The sequence below is a fragment of the Podarcis filfolensis genome, assembly GCF_964270895.1.
Source record: "Podarcis filfolensis genome assembly, chromosome: 5".
Lineage (NCBI taxonomy): Eukaryota > Metazoa > Chordata > Lepidosauria > Squamata > Lacertidae > Podarcis > Podarcis filfolensis.
Window position 1 is genome coordinate 60,217,566 of NC_139608.1, and position 18,963 is coordinate 60,236,528.

Consider the following 18,963-nt stretch of genomic DNA (forward strand, 5'->3'; position numbering starts at 1 on the left):
TTACAGCAAGCCAGACCACCTGTCCATCTAGCTCAGCATTATCTACACAGATTGGCAGTGGTTCTCCCCTAAGTGGTAGTCCAGTGGCAGCTAGAGGGCACCAGGTTGGGGAAATATACAATAAATCATCACACAGGAGCAGTGAGGTTGCAGGGAACCAGGCGAGGACCTTCTCGGTAGTGGCGCCCTCCCTGTGGAACGGCCTCCCAGCAGATGTCAAGAAAATAAACAACTATCTGACTTTTAGAAGACACCTGAAGGCAGTCCTGCATAGAAAAGTTGTTAATGTTTGATGTTTTACTGTGCTTGGTGGTTTAATTTGTTGAAAGCCACCCAGAGTGGCTGATGCAGCCATGTCAGATGGGTGGCAGGCAAGCAAGCAAGCAAGCAAGCAAATAAATAAATAAATAAATAAATGCTACAACACGAGAGAGAAAGAGAGAGAGAGAGAGACAGAGAGAGAGAGAGAGAGAGAGAGAGAGAGAGAGAGAGAGAGAGACTTGCACTTGTTAGTCAACTCTGTAAAAATTATTCTGATAAAAGCGTTAAATCATCAACTTGACAAAAAGAGAAATGACAATAAAGTCAAATATGATGGTGCTTGGACAGCATAATATGTAGAAGAGTGTTTACTTTATCAGACCTTCAAATGGCATAGGAAATCCCCCCCCAAAAAACCCACACACATAAGACAGTTGCTGTTTCTCAAAAGTTTCCCTTGTTTGAATTGAAGATCCACTGCACGACAACATTGTTATAACATTAACAACTCAGCCCTTTGCTTTTAAAATATGCAACAGCCTACCCCCATGGTTTGCTTACGTGTGAAGCTAGCGATCAGTGCCATGGCTTGTTTCATATTTCTGACTCTGAAAATATTCTGAAAAGGAATAAAAGATCTAAGAGCCTCTGGAACCCAACAGCACCAAGAACCATGCACTAGATCTCTCTCTCAGTCTCTCCCACTCTTTCTGTAATTTTTAATATATGAAAAGGATTTATATATAAAGAATTCAAAATAGTTCCCGACCTACGTGCCCATGATTCAAATTATTGATTACAAGGCAAGGAATACTGCAAGACACACATACTGTGTGGAGATGATGAAAGGAATTCCTTTAGAATGTGGGTCTTCTTCCCTTTCCTTTCTTAAGGGCTCACACACCGTCTCTTTGATGGACTGAATAGTATTGATATGCTGTGAGGGTATCTAATCAGAGTGGTTTAGCATCTGCCTTGCATGCGAAAGATCCCAAGTTGAGTCGCTGGCATCTTTAGGAAAACTCCTTCCTGAAAACTTGGAGAGTGGCTGCCAGTCCGTGTAGGGCAGCCTAACAAGGGGAACCGGTTCCACTTAGGGCAGCCCCAGCACCAAGGTGAGTTAGGCAGATGTGTGAGTTTGGCAGCAGGGTGAGGAGGCCTAGAGTACAGGCCTCGGCTTCACCTTTCCTTCCATTAACCCCCCTCTACCATACTCTCAATAAAAAAACCCCTTAAAAGTGCAAACACAGTTATGCCAGGAGGGGCACTGGGATATTCTTCTGTTTTGCATGAGCATCTCTCCTTGTTGGACAGAGGTCATGGGTGTGTCTAAGGAGCAAGAAGCTCCTGGCTTTCTGATAACACATTTGTTTCCTTGAGGTCAAGGTGCCAAACCCGAGAAAGCTAAGAGAGGCAGAGAGGGTGGTGGATGAGGCCTTCAGAGATGTTATAGCTGTGTCCCACCCCCGTGACATTTCCCCTGCTGTCAGGGAAGAAATTAGGGTTTCTTGGAAGGAAAATGTCACTCAGAGGAAGGAAGAAACATTCCCTTACAAGGGACTGATTCCCTGAGGAATGAACAGCTACCCCCTCATTCCAAGGATACTCCGATGGGACAGGGGAGCGATCCTGGTAATGTGTGATTTTATCATGAAGGACATATGTACTTGGGTGTCTGATGAACATAAAGGCCACAGGGCAGATTGCCTGCCTGGTAGAAAGGTTGTTGCCTAGATGGCCTGGTATGTAATGCTAGGGAGAAGTCAGTGGTTGTGGTGCATGTTGGCACCAGTGGCATCAGGAAATGTAGCCATGAGTTCTTTGAAGCTGAATTTGGGTTGGTAGTAGGATCCTGAAGACAGGACCTCCAAGGTAGTTTTCTCGGAAATGCTACCACTTCTACACCCAAGGCCAGCCAGATGGTGTCGGGAGGTGGTGTTTGCATTTGTTACAGTGGGGTAGGAGATATGAAAATAATGCCAATATATTTCACATCTGGCAACCAATACGCACCTTTGCTTTCAGATAGTACATGGGTAGATGAGTCTAAAAAGTCTGGAACCCAAATTTTAACAGCCCTCTGGTGGCTATGATGCCTTATTTACCAGAAGTAATGTATTTAGTGTGAACTCTAGGTGTGTATACTGACTACTAGGACTATAAATGTGAAAAGACAGCTAAACCTCTCTGTGCAACTATTAAGAGCCCTGGGTTCTACTCCTGACTGGCTTTTTCAAGCACTTGTGCTAATGTCAATGGAATGTAGACTTGTGCTTGATTCAGTGGCTGAATAGGGCACAACTGCCAAATATATAATGGAAGATAGAAAACTATCAGCCTGTATAAATTGGGTTTAAACGCCTCTCTGTGGTCAGCAGATCAAGACTCCCATGTGTTTCTTTAGTCTTTTAATAGGTAGTTTTAATTGTTTCATTCTGTACCCAATTCCAAAAAGTTACGGCAAAACAGAGCCAAATTTACCTTGAATTTGTGCACAAGGCATGATGTTCTACAGTCCATAAAAATGTCAGGTTCCAGATGAATCACAGGGTAACATAGCCATGTATTCAGTATGAATGTCTGCAAAGGAGTGCCAAAAGTAGGTGGTCCTATAGGTGCTTTCTGTGATCAGGTTCTGCCTCCTATTGTTCATATAGATTCCTAAACACACATAATGTATGAGCAGTGCAATCCTATGCACATCTACTCAGAAGTGAGCTCCATTGAGCTTAATGGGACTATTTCTGAGATGAGTAAACGACTGCAACCTTACTTATCAGTGGTGTAGCAGAGCAGGAACATGGGAGTACAGGAACACTGAGAGCAGGAGCAATTACTTCATCTGCCAGAGGTGATAATGAGGCTTTCAAGTTTTACTATGACAGTAAAACAGATTATAACAGGAAAAATCAAGCTGAGTATGTGTGGTAGGCGGAAGAATAGTTCGTTAGTTCTTTCCTTTCCTTTGATGGGGTTCCTACTTGTTTGCGAGATCGGTTGCATTTCTAACTAAAGCAATCACCATGAATTCAGTGGAACTTTCTCCTAGTCAGTGTTGCTTCATACTGTAATCATGGCACATGGCTGATCAGCAATTCAAGCACACAAAAGCACTGTGATACCAGCCTTTGCTGGACCTCTATTCGATGGCTGCCGGCTGATCCTTGTATATCAGGGGATTGTGTTGTTGTGAGGGTGTGTGTGTGCATATATATGGAGATATTGTGTACAGCTGTTTGGGCTCTCAGGATGAGCTCCTGCACTTCAGAATCTACTACGGCTAGTTAAGTCCATCAAAGGAAGTTGCATAGAACTGGGCTGCAAATATTTTAGGACAGGGCTGGTAGAGCGTTGTCTCTATGTCGTGTCTTTTCTTGGGAGTCAGGAAGCCCTTCTTTTTCCATAGGTACATGAAACAAAAGGAATTGTAGCTCAGTGGCCCAGCATCTGCTTCACATGCAGAAGTACCAGGTTCAATGCCCAGGAGTTTTAGGTAGGGCTGGCAGAGAGACCAGTGCCTGATATCTGAAGAGTGGATTCCTGTCAGACTATAATGACCAGTGATTTGACTCAGTCTCAGGCAGTTTCCCCTGCTTCTATATATTGAAAGTGTATTATACGACCCTTAATTAATTCCCTGAATATTCAGAACATCACTGCAATGATGTCATCTGTTTATGCAGAGGCAACAGGAAACCAGATGTCCTATCCTGGAGATCTCTTTTTTAACTGAGTGCTATACTAACGTCGAAACAGCACGGTTTTCCCCCTCGACTTTTAGTATAGGACGCAGAAGCCCAAGTTAATACAGTATTATGTAGATTCACACGGAGGAAAAAAATGCGTTGAAACGCTAGTTAGTAGAACGGCTGGCAGATAAGTTTCACCTGGCATTCAAAAGCACACGAGCGTATGGAAAGGTTCAACAATCGTGCGGCGTGCTCCGGCGTTAAACACATCCGACCCGGCGTTGCAGACGCCAGTTCCACAACCGCGCGAGTTGCGTAATTCGCTGCCTCTTCCGAAGGCGCGAAGCTGAAGAAACCCTCCGCCGATTACACACACAGACACAAACACCCCCCCCCCACTTCAGTGCAGCAAAAGCAACCGCAGGCCAACCTCTCCCTCCCCTCGCAACCCCCTGCACTCGAAGCACGTTATTGTCGCCCGTCGCCCTCCCCAACGTCGAAGAAACAGCAGCAGCAGCCTGTGGCTGGGGACTGCTCGGTCGACCCGCTCTAGCGGAGCGCCGTTGCCCTTTTAAGACGAGCCGTGTCAGGCCCGTGACGTCAGAGGAGTGCAGAGATCTAGTCGTCGCGGCTGCTGCTCCTCTTTCTGTTATTGCAGGCAAAGGCTGGGAAGAGGAGGAGGAGGACGAGGAAGAGGAGGGGTGGCTTCTCCGGCTGCATCGAGCGGTTCCTCTGCCTGGGCTGCTGCCCCCCTGGAAGCGAGGACACCGCCGCCGCCGGGCACTGCCCCCTTGCCTGCCTGCCTGCCTTCCTTCCTTCCTCCCTCCCTCCCTCCGCCGAAGAGTTTCCTTTGTATTTCTGGAGGGCTTTGCCATGCACCAGGATCCGGCGGCAGCAGCAACGGCCAGCGGCAGGAGGAACTTTCCCAGCCGGAGCCGAATGGCTGCGAAGGGGGCGATTTAAGAGCGAAGTCCGCTTTCCCCTCCTGCCCGACGAGGCGGCGGCGGCTGCAGCAGCGAGGAGGGAGGCAGCCAGGCAGCCAGCGCGGGCGGGGTGGGGGATCACCCGGCCCCCCTGAGACGGGGCGCTCAGCCCGGATGCCGGCGCCCCTGCTGCCCTCGGCGGGAGAAGTGCGAGGGTCTCCTCCCTCCGCTGGGGCGCCGCCAGCCGGCGCGTAAAGCTCCTCTGCAGAAGCCCATCCGAGGCGAGCACTTGGGCGAACTTCCCTCGGACTCTCCCCTCTCCCGCCGTCGGAGTGCACGGCCCGCTGGCCTCCCTGCCCGTGATTATTTCCGTGCAATTCGGAGGTGGGGTGCTGCTTCGTCGTCTGTTTAAATATATACACGCGCGCGCACAGAGAAACTATTTTGGGCCAGGATCATGGCGATGAAAGGGACTGCCGCCAACACCGGGATCTTGCTCGTGACGGCCAACGTGGGATCCTTGTTCGACGATGTGAGTAGCTGGGCTGGCCAGGCGGCCGGGTCGGGGGTGGGGGGCTCCTCGCAAGCGCCGCGCGCGCAGGTGGAGCCCGGTCACCTGCTGCAGATGGAGGCTCCGGGCGCGTTCGTGCGCCCTGGCTGCTTTGGGCAATGGTGGTTCTGTGTCCCTCTTTCTCCCTGCTGGGGCATCGCTGGCGGAGTGGCTGCTGGCGACCATGACCGCGCCAGCCTGCCTACTTCCTTGGTGGCTCGGAAGCGGGGTGGGGGGTGGGGAAGGGGAGGAGGTCGGGGTTGAGCCCGGCGTGGCTTTTCTCCAGGTCCTAGCGCCCTTCCAGTGTCGGCTTCCCAGCGAGGAGAAAACCCCACGGGCGGTTGGAGGGCAGCCCTGCCAAGCCGGAGCCCGTGCCTGCGCGGTGCCACTTCTGGGGATTGACGCCTTGCGCGTCAGACTGGGGATTCCCTTTGGGCCGCCCCGCTCAGGAAGCGGAGAAGGACGGAGGCGAGTCGCGCCGCCTCCCCGAGAGCGCACCTAGCCTAGCTGACCCGGCGCGGCCGCTCCGCCCCGCCCGGCCCCTTCGGCGCTCTTCAGGAAGCGGCGCTTGGGGACGGCGAGAGGGCCGGGCCCGCCGTCCTCAACAAAGTTTTCCCTCTCTGTTCTCTAGTTGGGGCAACTGCCCGCCGTTTGGGGGAGGGGGGATTGGCGGAGGGGGGGATGGGGGGGTCGCAGGACCTTCCCTCCCACGCACTTAAACCCCCGGCGTTACCCTTTTAATTGGTGCATCCTTTCTGCAGCCGCGTTGCCCATAGGTACTTGTGCAGCGTCTTGGTTCCAACAGCTTCTTGTGGTTTCCCTGCAAAACTTGTCTAGAGGCGGTTCACACACTTGTTTTGCATTACACGTGAGCAGGGCCGGTGGTCCTCAGCTGTATGATCTGGTGGAAGAATTACTAGGCACGGAGGAAAGCCCTGAAGTAATGACCATCGTAGAAGCATAGTATCGGAAGGGAGTACCTTGTCCAACCCTCCTGCAACGCGGGGCTCTTTTGCCCAACGTGGGACTTGAACCCACGACCCTAAGATCGAGAGTCTCATGCTCTACCAGCTGAGCCGCTCTGAAATAACATTGTGTGCCAAAGTGAGGTGAGGAGACACAAATTGATATCTGTGGAGGGAGGTCTGTGATGACCCCCCTGCACATAATAAGCAGTTTGGGTTTTGCTAATCACCCAGTGTGAACAAGTGCTATATAAATGAAGTTGTGCAAACTGCCTTTTCTTTGAGAACTGCGTGTTGCTGTCTTGACAGACCGGGCCAGGTTTTGAAACCTTGGAGCATTTGGGGAATGGGAGAAGGTATGACCACAACAGTGTAAATGTGTGCACTATCTACAACTAACTAGATTTGCACTCTCGGTTGTAGGAAAATATGTGCTTTTTTGTTGTTAAAACTTTTTCTGGAAATGAAAAAAGTTAAACTATATCTTTGTTTTAGTTGAAAGAAGGTTATGCTTTTTTTTTTTAAGTTGGTTGGAATTGTTAAAAAAAAAAGTCACTTTCCCCAGATATACCTTTCAAGTACAAATGCCCAGTGCCAAAAATAAAAGGTGGGGAAGGGAGAGCAGGGAAGAAGGGATAGGTTACCGGTAATTAGCAGGGAGATGGCTTCATAAAAAGGTTTGTGCGCCAATGAGAGAAGTGGCTGCTAATTGCAAACTTCAGTATACAAAGGAATATGTACTAATGTTTGTTTTTCTTCCCTGTTCTATCTTTGTTTTGTTTTTGCAAGGAACAACAGGTGCAAAAATAATGTTAATTGTGATGGGTGTGTGTGTATCAATTCCTCCAGTGTGCTAGCCCTATTTATAATCATTTTTCCACTGTACTCAGGAAAGAAAGAAATCTTGTATTTCTGTTGGTCAAAAACATCTCCTCCATATCTGGGCATTCTGAGTTGTTATCTTGATATAATTTGAAGTAACTTACAAACCAAGAACGATTGGGGTTTCTAGATTTTGTAAATTGCTTCCTGATGAGGATCTGTGGTAAAATAAATTCAGGTGTAAAGTCTTTTTTTAATTAAAAAATAATCTAATTATTAAGTTGTATCCTGGTCCTGGATGTGAACCCGGGGCACATGTTGCAGTAACCTTGCTTTATATCTTGTTCCTGATATTTGGGTAAAGGATGGCAGTTTTAGTTGTTAATGCCATTTTCTCCAGATTAGCTTAAGGTGTTGCATTACTTCAGTGTAAATGGAATAGTTTCATTGAATTTAGGTGGCTGTTCACATTTTAGGGGTCTTGGTCGCCTCCTTTATTACACTGATCTACTGCAGCACTTACAATACTTGGAGGTTAGAGGTTCTCCATAGGAGCTTTGCGTGTTTTCTAGGCCTGAGACTATAGTGGAATTACGTGATGCTTTGTAATAACACATGCACAACTCACTTAGGACAGGTCCACACCATACACTTAAAGCACATGACCTCTCCCAAAGAATCCTGGGAGCTGTAGTTTTCCCACTCACAGAGGTACAATTCATAGAACCATCAAAAACTAGTTCCCGGGATTCTCAGGGGTGTGGAGAGCCATGTGCTCTTAATGTGTGTGTGTGGGGGGGTGGTCAGATGCGGTTTAAATATATGGTGTGGTGTGGATCTGCCAGTAATCTTTTCTCAAACTGTTATGCAGCTTAGTGCCCTTTCAGTCAGGTGCTCCACATGCTTTGAAGCCTGAGAACTGGGAGGAAAATGAGCTTCCATTGGCTTCATTCATGCCTCCATGTGGGATATTAATGCAACAGCTCTCCCCCATCATGTGTCTGATATTCAGTGATATATTGCTTCTCAGTCATGGCTAATGGGACTGTTAATGATTATTTAAGTTGAGTGTGGATAACTGGATATCTTTCAAGGGCTCTAAGGCAGTAGCCCTCAGCAGATCCTGTGGCAGTGAATGCCCTAAGTCAGGGGTAGGCAACCTAAGGCCCGTGGGCCAGATGTGACCCAATCGCCTTCTCAATCCGGCCTGCAGACAGTCTGGGAACCAGCGTGTTTTTGCATGAGTAGAATGTATCCTTTTATTTAAAATGCATCTCTGGGTTATTTGGGGGCCTGCCTGGTGTTTTCACATGATTAGAATGTGTGCTTTTATTTAAAATGCATCTCTGGGTTATTTGTGTGGCATGGGAATTCGTTCATATTTTTTTTCAAAATATAGTCCTGCCCCCCACATGGTCTGAGGGATGGTGGACTGGCCCATGGCTGAAAAAGGTTGCTGACCCCTGCCCTAAGTTAACTATGCATTGTGTAAAAACAGTGCTTCCTTTGGTTTGTTTTGAAATATACTGCAACTCAGCTGTATACAATGTGCTATTTATTTATAAAATTCTCAAGATACTTTCTCACATGTTGATGTGAAAATGCTGGATTAAGCTTTGTTAGGCCAAAATCTATTTACCTAAAAGTTACTAAGATTTAGTTTAAATAAAGTAGGCAGCAATGTTTGATTTCCTTAGGCTGCATTTACATGGCAATGGCGTTTCCATTTTAATGGCGTTCCTCTAACTGTTAATTTCCATGTTGCCTTTCAGCTGTCACGCAGTAGAAAAGCCAGTTCTGGAACTATAGTGGAATATAGTGTATTACTTCAGCATTATTTGCAAACAGATTTTTTTATGAAAGCAACTAGCACAGAGAAAACTTATAGTGCTAAACTTAGACTATATTCCACTATAGTCCCCCCTTCCCCCTCCAAAAAAATTTCTGGTGCCAAATCCAGAGTAGAAAAGGATTATGGATCAGCACAGCATTTGAAGTGGGGTAGTAATCCATCCCAATTACTTTTATCAGATGTAAATGAATCTGGCAAACTATTGAAGTGAAACCAGTCCATTTCCTCTCCCCACCCTACAATTTAACACTGAATGGGCAGCTTTTCTAGCAATAGGTCTTCACATCTGGGCCCAAATTCAGCGCAGGACTTGCCAGGTGTCAATCCTTACAGAAATGCCTCTGAAATCAGAGTCAAGATTAATTTATATTTTTCTGAGAAAGAAGAGGAATTCTAAATGAGGAGTGTACATGACTGAGAATGAAACAGTCCAGACAACTGAGGGAAATACGACTGTTCTGAGGAGTGTTTAGCTTCTTTAGTGGGGCCTGTAGATTGACTAGAAAGTTTTCATTGCCCAAGAACGTGCTGTTCCCATTGTTATCTAGAAGCCTGGTAACTCCTGGCTTGCTGAACCCAGTCTGAATGCCTCTAGGTATACAATCCCTGCTGACTATTCTTAAGAGCTGCTTCTTGGTGTTTCTCCAGTAATTTATAATGCCACACAGAGACCGAGAACCAAGTTCCACTTTTCCTTGGATGTGTAATTTGCTAGCTGTGTTAGAATTAGAGAAAACATTCTGGGATCTCTTCTGCAGCATCCTTGCTGCGTGGCCCAGTTGGTTCCTGTGAGTTGGAGGTGGTACCTCTCAGGGGTGGCTGACACTTTTCAACCCAAAGCCAACATTGACCTGTAGCCCAACCGTCTGGGGTTTTTGGTCAAATGTGGGTGTACCCACCTCTCATGCATCACTTAAGTAATGAGTGTTTGGAGACGTACAATTTCATTAAGAAGTAAGTCTTGGTCAATGGGGCAAACTCCTCAGGAAGTGTATACTGTACTGTATAGGATTGAAGCTATGTTCTAAAACGGGTATCTTGTTCATATCTGAGTAAACATGTATGCATTTGCCAGGCTCCCCAGACAGCGTGTTAGATTATGTCTGGTATTGAGCGTTCATTCTGATTTGTTGGGTGGGGAGTGCACACAACGATTCTGATTTGCTTACAGGGTGTTTATAAGTCTTTATGTTGGTAATTTGTCAATCCCTTGCTTCTCGGTGCATTTCCTCATCACTTTCCTAACTGAAAAAGGTCTGCAGGGTGGTGGTCTTTTTAAAAATGGATTTGTTATGCTGGCTCAACAGAGTTTCTTAATCCACTTGAACTGTGTAAACCTAAATTTTCCGGTGCACGTGTGAATCCCTCCCACAAAATACTGTCAGCCCAGAGGCACCCTTTGCTACACATGCCTGTTCAGTGATGCTCATATGTACCTAAAACAGGACATTGCCTATGCATGTGTAGAATATGGAGAATAAGTTCAGCCTAAAGCAGCTGCAAGAAGTTCAGCGTTGGGTAGGGATATAAAGTAGTCCAAACATTTCTGGATTCCCCCCCCCCCCCGCTTCTTCCTTAGAGCTTGTTGCTGTTGGAATCAAGGCTTGGAAATTGAGTGGTCAAAAATCTGGAATTGTGACAATAATTAAGAAATGTTATGAAGTGACTGGTTTCGAGGTCTTAAGCTCTGAGGTTTGACATTTATAAACTAGCAGATGACTACTTTGCAGGTTTCCTATTACTTGGAGTGGGGAAAAAATCTATTGTGTATTTGACCCCGAGATTATGATAAGTGGTTGCACTTACAAATGAGGAACCACTATTGGTGGATGTGAACAATTCATTACATTTAAGAGATCTGACTGAAAATACATTTCCCCCCCCCTTCCTGATTTTGTTTACAATATGGTTTTGATTAGCCATAATAATCATTTGAGTATGGTTTTGTTATCTAATCTGTCTCGTATTAGAATATTGCTGAACTGAGGGTGTACTTGTTTGCCTTGCTTTTTTGTTTATTCCCATGGTTGATGCAAACAAGCACCAAAATGGTGACACACAGGATGGTTTCTGTGCCCATTTACATACATCCTGAGCTGTAAAACTGCCAACTGTTTTCTCTGGTCTTAACTAAACTAAGCGCTGTCAGATTACGATGGCTTCAGGTTTGTAGGAGAGAGACTGGGGAAAGATGCTAGCCGGTCATTTGCATCTACCTGTTTTGCTTGATGCACTCTCAAAGGTGTGTTTTAGCTCATTGGGGATCTTGATTGAACTGTAAATGGCTTGAGACATGAGAGAGGATTCTGCATCTACACTCTTCTGACTCCAGTATGTTTTTCAAATGATACCAAATGCCTATGGCTGCTGTTTCCGCTCCTTGAGAGGTGTATTTTTCCTCCCTGTGCATCTCTCTGAAGGGAAAGAATGATCGCACAGCTTCCCCACAGACTAAATGAATTTCACCCTTGGTTAACGGCTGTCTCTAATTTACAGCTATATAGCAGCATACACTTAAAATTTGGCTCTGCAGTACTTCTGACGGCTTGGTCAAAGTGCACTTGGTATTGGCCGACGGGTCTTGCCTTGAAAAGAGTCGGCCTTAGAAAAGAACAAGAGAGAGTCTGGGGCACCTCAAAGGCTAACACATATTAGTATTTTATAAGTTTTTGGTGGGTTAGGGTAGGCTGTAGTCTACAAGACCCTAGTCTGTGAAAGCTAACGCTGTAACATTATATTTATTGGTCTCATTCTTACACTTAAGTGCCTCACAGTAAAAATCAAATCAAATAACAGAGACATTACAATTAGGTTTTGTTTATTGCTGTTTTTATTTAAAATGCTACCCACTCCAAGTAAATGATAAGCCCAGTAAAGGCCACAAATTGCTTTTAAGGTTCCACAACACCTTTCATTTTTGTTACAGGCTCCTTGTCTGGAAATTCTTAGAGAGACTGTGATTGTTGTATGTGTCATTCATCAAATTGAAACTGACTTATCATGCTTCTGTTTGGTTAAATTTTATTTCCCACCTTCCACACAGAGAAGGTTCTCTTCCATCCAGGCACTGATTGGACCTAAACTATCTTAGCTTCAATGAAGTTCCTTCAAAGACCCAGACCCTGGGACTAATTCTCCACTGGAAAAGGGGGGGGGGAAGGATTTACAGAACAATCCGGTACTCCAGTGGGTGGGGAACCAGCAGAATGGCCGGAGCCACAGCCTAAGCATGCTCAGCCTGGTAGAGGATAAAATAACAACTCCATAAGGGGAAATTTGCAGGCATCTCTGGAAATGCCAGCACTACCCACCAACCAGGGTCCATACTGGCAGTGGCACCCACACGCTGTCCACATGCACAAATTAAGACAATGAACTCATGACAATGGGGTACGTCCTCAGCACACATAGTGATACTGCAGCCTCCTCAGTCCACAAACACGTCCAGTAGTGATCCCACTTCTGGCACCCCTACAGTCAAGGGTTTAAACCTTTTTGTGCTCCTCACAAGCCCTGTGATAGTGTATGACATCGTGACAGGGTTAGAGAACCACATAGTATACGGCTCTTTTGACAGAGTTCTGAAATAATACACACAGCCCTTCTTGAGAAGGTTTCATGATCCACCCTGGGATCAAAAGGTTTAAGATCAGGTTTTGAAGGAAGCTAGTCTGCGGCTTTTAAATTGCGGTGGTATCTCTGGACTCTTAAGAGCCGACTGATTGCAATCCCATCTTTCTGTGTTAGCTCTGATCAGTACAATTTGCAACAGCACCTGTGTACTGTAGTTTGCAAAATCTGGATCTTGTTCAGTGTTATGTTGTCTGTGCTTTGAGCAGGGGCGGATCCACTATGAAACTAATGAAGCTTAAGCTTCGGGGCCCTTAATCCTAGGAGGGCCTCGGAAGTGACTTTAGTCCACCTTGCTTAAAAACGTAGGCCCAATTTGAGTTGCGCAACTCAAATTAATTCTGTTGTCTATATTTCAACAACCCCAAAGTTTGAGAGTCAGTAACACAGTAAAGGTAGAGTGTCAAAATCTGAGATTTAAAGCAAAATCTGAGATTTAGTAGGGGTGTGTGTGTGTATGGCGTTCTGTCATGGAACAACCCCATTGGAGAATATAACAGTGGTTACCCAGACCTCGTTGCTGGTTGTGAAGGGCCCCCCATAACAGTTCAAGCTTCAGGGCCCCCCAAATGTAGGTCCCCCATTGGCTTTGAGTCACGAGTTTACACATGTCTTCATTCAGAGGCTTCTTTGATTTTGGAGAGTCTGATTTAGTGGTGCAAACTTCCATGCTTGGAGTAGGAATCTATGGGCTGGTCCCAGCTTGGGGTGACATTTTGGCAAACCCTTCAAGGCCCTACTCCCTGGGAGGAAAATACTCTTGCTAATCAACAGAGGGGAAGGGCCAGGTGACAAAAAGCAACAAAGCAAAAACCAGTGACATAGAGCTTCTATATGACACAAACACATAGCAGGACAGTTCTCTAACCGCTCAGCTGCAGTAGAAGACAGTCTGCCAATGTAGCGGTGCTTCAGCCAAATCCTAAAGCCCCTTAGCTAGCAGAACTCAAATACTGTATAGGATTAGGCCCTTCTTTTTAAAGTTTTTTTAAGTTGTTGCTTAACTGTTGTTGTTTTTTTAGTCTGCTGCTATAAAATGATTGTTTCCACACATACCCTAGCATTGTGTAGAGAGGTGCCTTTCCTTGTGTCATACCATACTGGTTAGGAATTTGTTTTTGGAGAAACGCTGTCTGATACACTATATCTTCTTTATTCTGAACTTGCTATGCATTTTCTTCACCCTGTTTTCTGAAGTTTCAAAATAAACAAACAAGCAAGCAAGCAAACTGGAGGAACGTCAAAACAATTGTCATGTTTTCCTATCTGGGATGGGTGGGAAAAGAAATTGTAGCAAATGGAAAATAGAATAGGAAGAATAAACTCCTTTAGCTTATTCTGTTTGCATATAGGGGTGATTAAGGTCCAAAACTAGGTATCAATTGCTTTAGCGTGCTTTTAATGCTGCTGGATGAGAAGATCTCAGGGTGGGGCTGGAGAAAGAGAGGATCAAGTTTTTGTATTTCAGTGTAGGGGATTTCTAAAGGAAGGACTGTGGTCCTTCAATCTGCTGAACCTAGCACTTGATCTTTCGAGTACTGGGTTGGTGGCTTCGTCTGCCCTATGCTCCACTAAACCTGCTGTGTTTGTGTACCTGGTCATGGATCACAAGCCTTGGCATTTTATTATATGCATAGATCTTGCCAGCTGCATGATTGAGCCTATCCATGTGTGTGCAGCTATGTTTTGTCACCTCATGTGCATGGAAGGCATATGCAGTCAAGAATGCTTGGGTATTTAAATTGTCTTCTGCATGACTCCTATATTGTTGCTTATATTCTAAGGAAATTGCTGTGTGCTTCCCATTTCTATGACCGGTCAGAATTTTTGGAGGCATGGCTAGTTTATCTGGGATTAGCTTCCTTTGGAAGGAGGCCTGGCTAGTAGAGACTGCCTCAAGTTTATTTACAAATATCCAGTGCAGTGGCTTCACCACTTCTATAAGCAGAAGACCCACCGCCTCACATGAGTGAGACACCTGTGCCCCATCAGCATTCCTCAAGCTGGTGCCCTCGGTCAACTTCAGTGCCCATCACTTCCAGACAGCATTGTCCAATGGTCAAAGGATGGTGGGAGTTGTAATCCAAAACAGCTGGAATACGCCAGTTTAGAGAAGGCCATTCTAAGCCTTCTGTTCACTCCCCTTGAGTCTATCTCTTTGTCATTCTGAGTCTTTCTCTATTCCCTGCATGCACAGATATAGCTTACATCAGTGTGTGTGTGTCTGTGTACAAGTTCCATTCATGGGGAGTCCCCCAACTGTTTCCTAGCCTTTACCTGCAAGTTCCCTAACAAAGATGTAGCTGGTACAGCTTGGCCACTGATCCTTGTGAAACGTACTGGATCATTACCTGGAAGCTTTGCCTGACAAAAAGTGTGGCTGGCAGGGTTTGAGCAGCATTCATAACACTGTTATTAGCCACCAACCAGGTGACATTTGCATAAGGAAAAATAGTTCAAAATTTGTCCAAAAATCAATTTTCCAAATTGAACTGTGTGTTCGATTTTTAAGGCAAGGGGGAATTTTTGAAAAAAAGAGAATATGCCAATCATCAGTGTGATGCTTACACACCCACCACATTTTATAACTATGGACTGCTCCATAACTATCCATATTGAAATATGAATGCTTTATGTTCTTATCTCTTGTGGCCCAGTGAGTTGTTAGGTGTTCAGCAGTCTTGTAAATAGCTGCTTCCCTGGTTGCTTGTTGTGATGGTTAAGAATTGCATCTGGGTGACCAGAAAGGAAAACACAAGTACACACACTTGTTTTAAAGGATCCGTACTAATGAGGAGTAAAATCACGCCGCTTTGCTGTTTGCTTTGAGTTTTGACTTCCCCTTGAAACCTTCTGTGGGTGGCCTTGTGGTCTTTGGGGCCTGAACTCAGCGGTTCTTGCAGTAGCTGGATAACTTTCCCCCCGTTGGCCTGTGTGTGGTATTTGTGGTGTGTTGTGCGGCAGTAACAGGGGTGCATTGGAGCAGCTATAAGGAGTGTGGTTGCTTCTGCATTTATCTGACAGTGCTGCTTGCCATGTGGGGAGGGCATTTATACAGCCTATAGATGCAACATTCCTCCAGCGCGTGAGAGAGGGAGAGAAATAGCTGCCCTGCAACCTTCATTCATGCGATGAAGAAAGCTAACTGATGACTTTAACAGGGGCTGTTGACTAGAGTTGTCAGCTGGTTGAAGAGTTATTCTGTGCTTTCAACAGCAGCATGATGTACAGACACGAGCATGTGATAATAGTCTGCTTCTGACACCTGAAAAGTGCAGTCTGGCCAGTCTGTGTGACTGGCATGCCAGCCTCAACCCCACTATCCCCTGGCAGCAGGAATGGCTATCCAAGTGCTTACGTTCATAAGTCAAAATTATGCAATCAATCCACATACAAAATTATTGGCAGTGATTTATAACTGGTCCTGTTTGAACCATCTATCTTTCCTTCCTCCCTTCCCTTCCCTTCCCTTCCCTTCCCTTCCCTTCCCTTCCCTTCCCTTCCCTTCCCTTCCCTTCCTTCCTTCCTTCTTTTTGCCAGATCAGCATTGCCCTCTGAACCCAAGCTGCTTGGTTCTTGCTTGGTTCTCATATCTTGAGAGGGTGAGGCCCTGTACATTTAGGGATAGAAAGGTGGTTTGGGGAGCTTCCTTCCGATTCCAAAGTGCATGGCATAAGCCTTCTCATACATATACATGTATCCGACTGCTGTCTGGGGAGGTACAGAAGCAGCAAGGACCCTGAGTAATCCCTTGGTCTGAAATAATCTGGGTTTAAGATCCAGAGAAGAAACCTTCATGGCTGACACTGCAGCTTTTTGCTGCAGCAGGTTATAGGGGAAGAGAGATTCCTGTTCCACCGTTTTGTTTTTCATAAGTTGGCCCAACTTAATATCGCAGAGTGAATTCATAGGCAAACCTGTGCACCATTCCCAAACGGCTGAAACATTATGGAGAAACCACAGGACATCAGCGATAGCTGCCTCCTGCAAATAAAAATAAGTGCAGTAATTCTACCTAGGGGTTACAACAGAAATTAGGCTCTCCGTGTCTAGACAGGGGTGCAGCTGGGCTACTAGTTGAAGCTGATAGAAAAGGCACTCCATGCCACCTTGGCCACTTGAGATTCAGGCATCAGTAATTTTGCTAAATTACACTCCTGCTCCTTCAGTGTAATCCCATCCAGAGCAGGCCATATCCCATCCATCCCGTCAAGGAACCCACCCACTAACAGTGCCTCAGTCTTGCCTGGATTAAGCATTAATTGTGTGTTACGGGGGGAGTGCATGTTTGGTTAGTAGCTCGCATGTCAAAGTATCCCATATAGAAATCTCAAGTGGATACTGGATTGGTGCAGTCTCTCTGCATCCCTGCCAAAGGCTTGAGCTAGCCTCATACAGTTAATTCGTAGAGCTTGGGTTTGTTTGTTTTTTAAGATCAAGAATCTTGGTGGAAGTTAGTTGTTTTTCTTTTATAAAATGAGCTGTCGCCACCTCATTTTCAGCCATGTTTGCGAACTGTAAGTCCTTTGGGATGCTGAAATGCAGGTCCCCCTTACAGACCTCTTCTTCTACTTCCTTGCAGCAAGCTGCCTAATTTTAGAGATCTAGCAATCCCCATGGGAACGGCAAAACTAATTTTCCCATAGGAACGTCTGGCAAAGTAAACTTTACTTCGTATTAGACGTATGTTCTCGGGGTTTTTTAAAAGCCTGTTATCTGTGCTGGCTTTTGGCTTGCTTCCCTCTTGTGCCCCTGCCCCCATTACTATAATTTTATTTAACAGCTGAAACGCCTGAGGATTAGTCTCTGCGCTGCTTGCACACAACTTTATTTGCTGACGTGTCTTTGTCTGTTTATCCCACCTTCATTTCATTTTTCATTTTTTATTTTTTGCGTTTGTTGCTTCTTTCTGGTGAAATTCAACAGTGAATAATTTTTGGGGTTTTGCCTTAATTGAGAAGTTGGCAAAAACGGCAGGCGCTAAAAGGAAACTCTAACATGGCTTGGAGCAAGTACTAACAACAGTGCTCTGATGTGACTTGCTAATGAAGATGTTGCACTTCTAAAAAAAAATTATACAGTTGGTACAGATGAAAAAAGGAAGGGCCTTTTTCTGAACGTTAAATAGAAGACTTTCAACATCTCTGAGGTAAAATTCTTTGTCAGGGGTAGCCAACGTGGTATCCTGCAGATGAGAAGGACAAAATGCTCCAAGGGACAAATGTACAAGCAGTATTCCATATTAATATGTGTTTGTAGCCTTGATTTTGTTTTATGGAATATTTATTATCTATTTGTATATTTGCAACTCTCCTTTGAATATTTTATCCTTGCTTTCTCTATGGTCCATTTTTAAGGAAAGCACACTCTTTCCCCCTTGTGAAGGACTAAAATTCTTTCCATTCTTGACCATTGGCTATTCTGACTGAGACTGAGAGTTGGTACCCAACAACATCTGAACGATATGATTTTGACTTCCCCAGTTCTTACTACCGATGGGGTGGGGGGAAATTCCTGGTGCCAAGCTTGGAGCTGTTGTGAAGCTGCACTGTTAATGTGGACTGTCAGTTGTTGTTTTTTGGCAGTAGGCCATTAGCATGTTGCAGATTTCCATGGACACGTGTGTGTGTGTGTGTGTGTGTGTGTGTGTGTAGTGGGGGCATATCTTGCATTCTGCTCCCCTCAGCCGCTGTAACTTCAGTGTAGGATTTTGCCTTTAATTCCTGTGAAGAGCAAATGTGATTTTGAGGAGGCTTCCTTTTAATCTCAAAATCTTCTCTGAGTTGAAGGGGGGGAAACTCCCTCCGCAGAAAGCAAAGATATCATCACCATCATGATTTTTTTCCACTACTTAAATTTACTAGTTGTCTGTAACCTATCTTGGAGTGTTTGTTTGTTCGTTTAAATTTTGCCTTCCCTCCTGTTTTGCTCACATTTTATTTTTCACCTTGCTCTTGGATATGCAGGCAGGAAGCAATTCTGTGTTCTGTCCAAAGTGCCAAAGAAGTGCTAAAAGCTTTTGTGGTTCTTAATATTTTGTTGCACTGTGTCTCTCATGTCCTTTGGGAGATATGCAATCTGAACAGTGGAAAATGCTATCAGTCCATCTCTAGTGTATGAAAACAGAAAAAGCAAGCAACTACAGAGTTTCTTCTCTCCTAGCGCTGCCCTTGTCAGGGAATAAACCCATGTCCAGAAATGCAGCCCAGAAACAGCTGCTTTAATGAATGTCTCTCTTTTTACACACACACCCTCTCCCAAAACTGAATGT

General features: G+C 45.4%; 1 protein-coding gene across 6 annotated transcripts in view; it reads left to right on the forward strand.

The window, feature by feature from the left end:
* The first annotated feature begins 700 nt into the window (after window positions 1-700).
* INPP5A (inositol polyphosphate-5-phosphatase A) overlaps window positions 701-18,963 on the forward strand; it is a 253,172-nt gene continuing 234,909 nt past the window's right edge. For 4 of the 6 annotated variants that reach the window (XM_083617007.1, XM_083617006.1, XM_083617009.1 and 1 more), the window contains exon 1: window positions 701-5,405. In XM_083617007.1, the coding sequence (XP_083473133.1) occupies window positions 5,331-5,405 (75 nt within the window). In that variant the 5' untranslated portion in view covers window positions 701-5,330. Of the gene's footprint in view, window positions 5,406-6,269; window positions 6,533-18,963 lie in introns of those variants that run through there. The other 2 variants (XM_083617010.1, XM_083617011.1) reach the window with 1 other exon arrangement.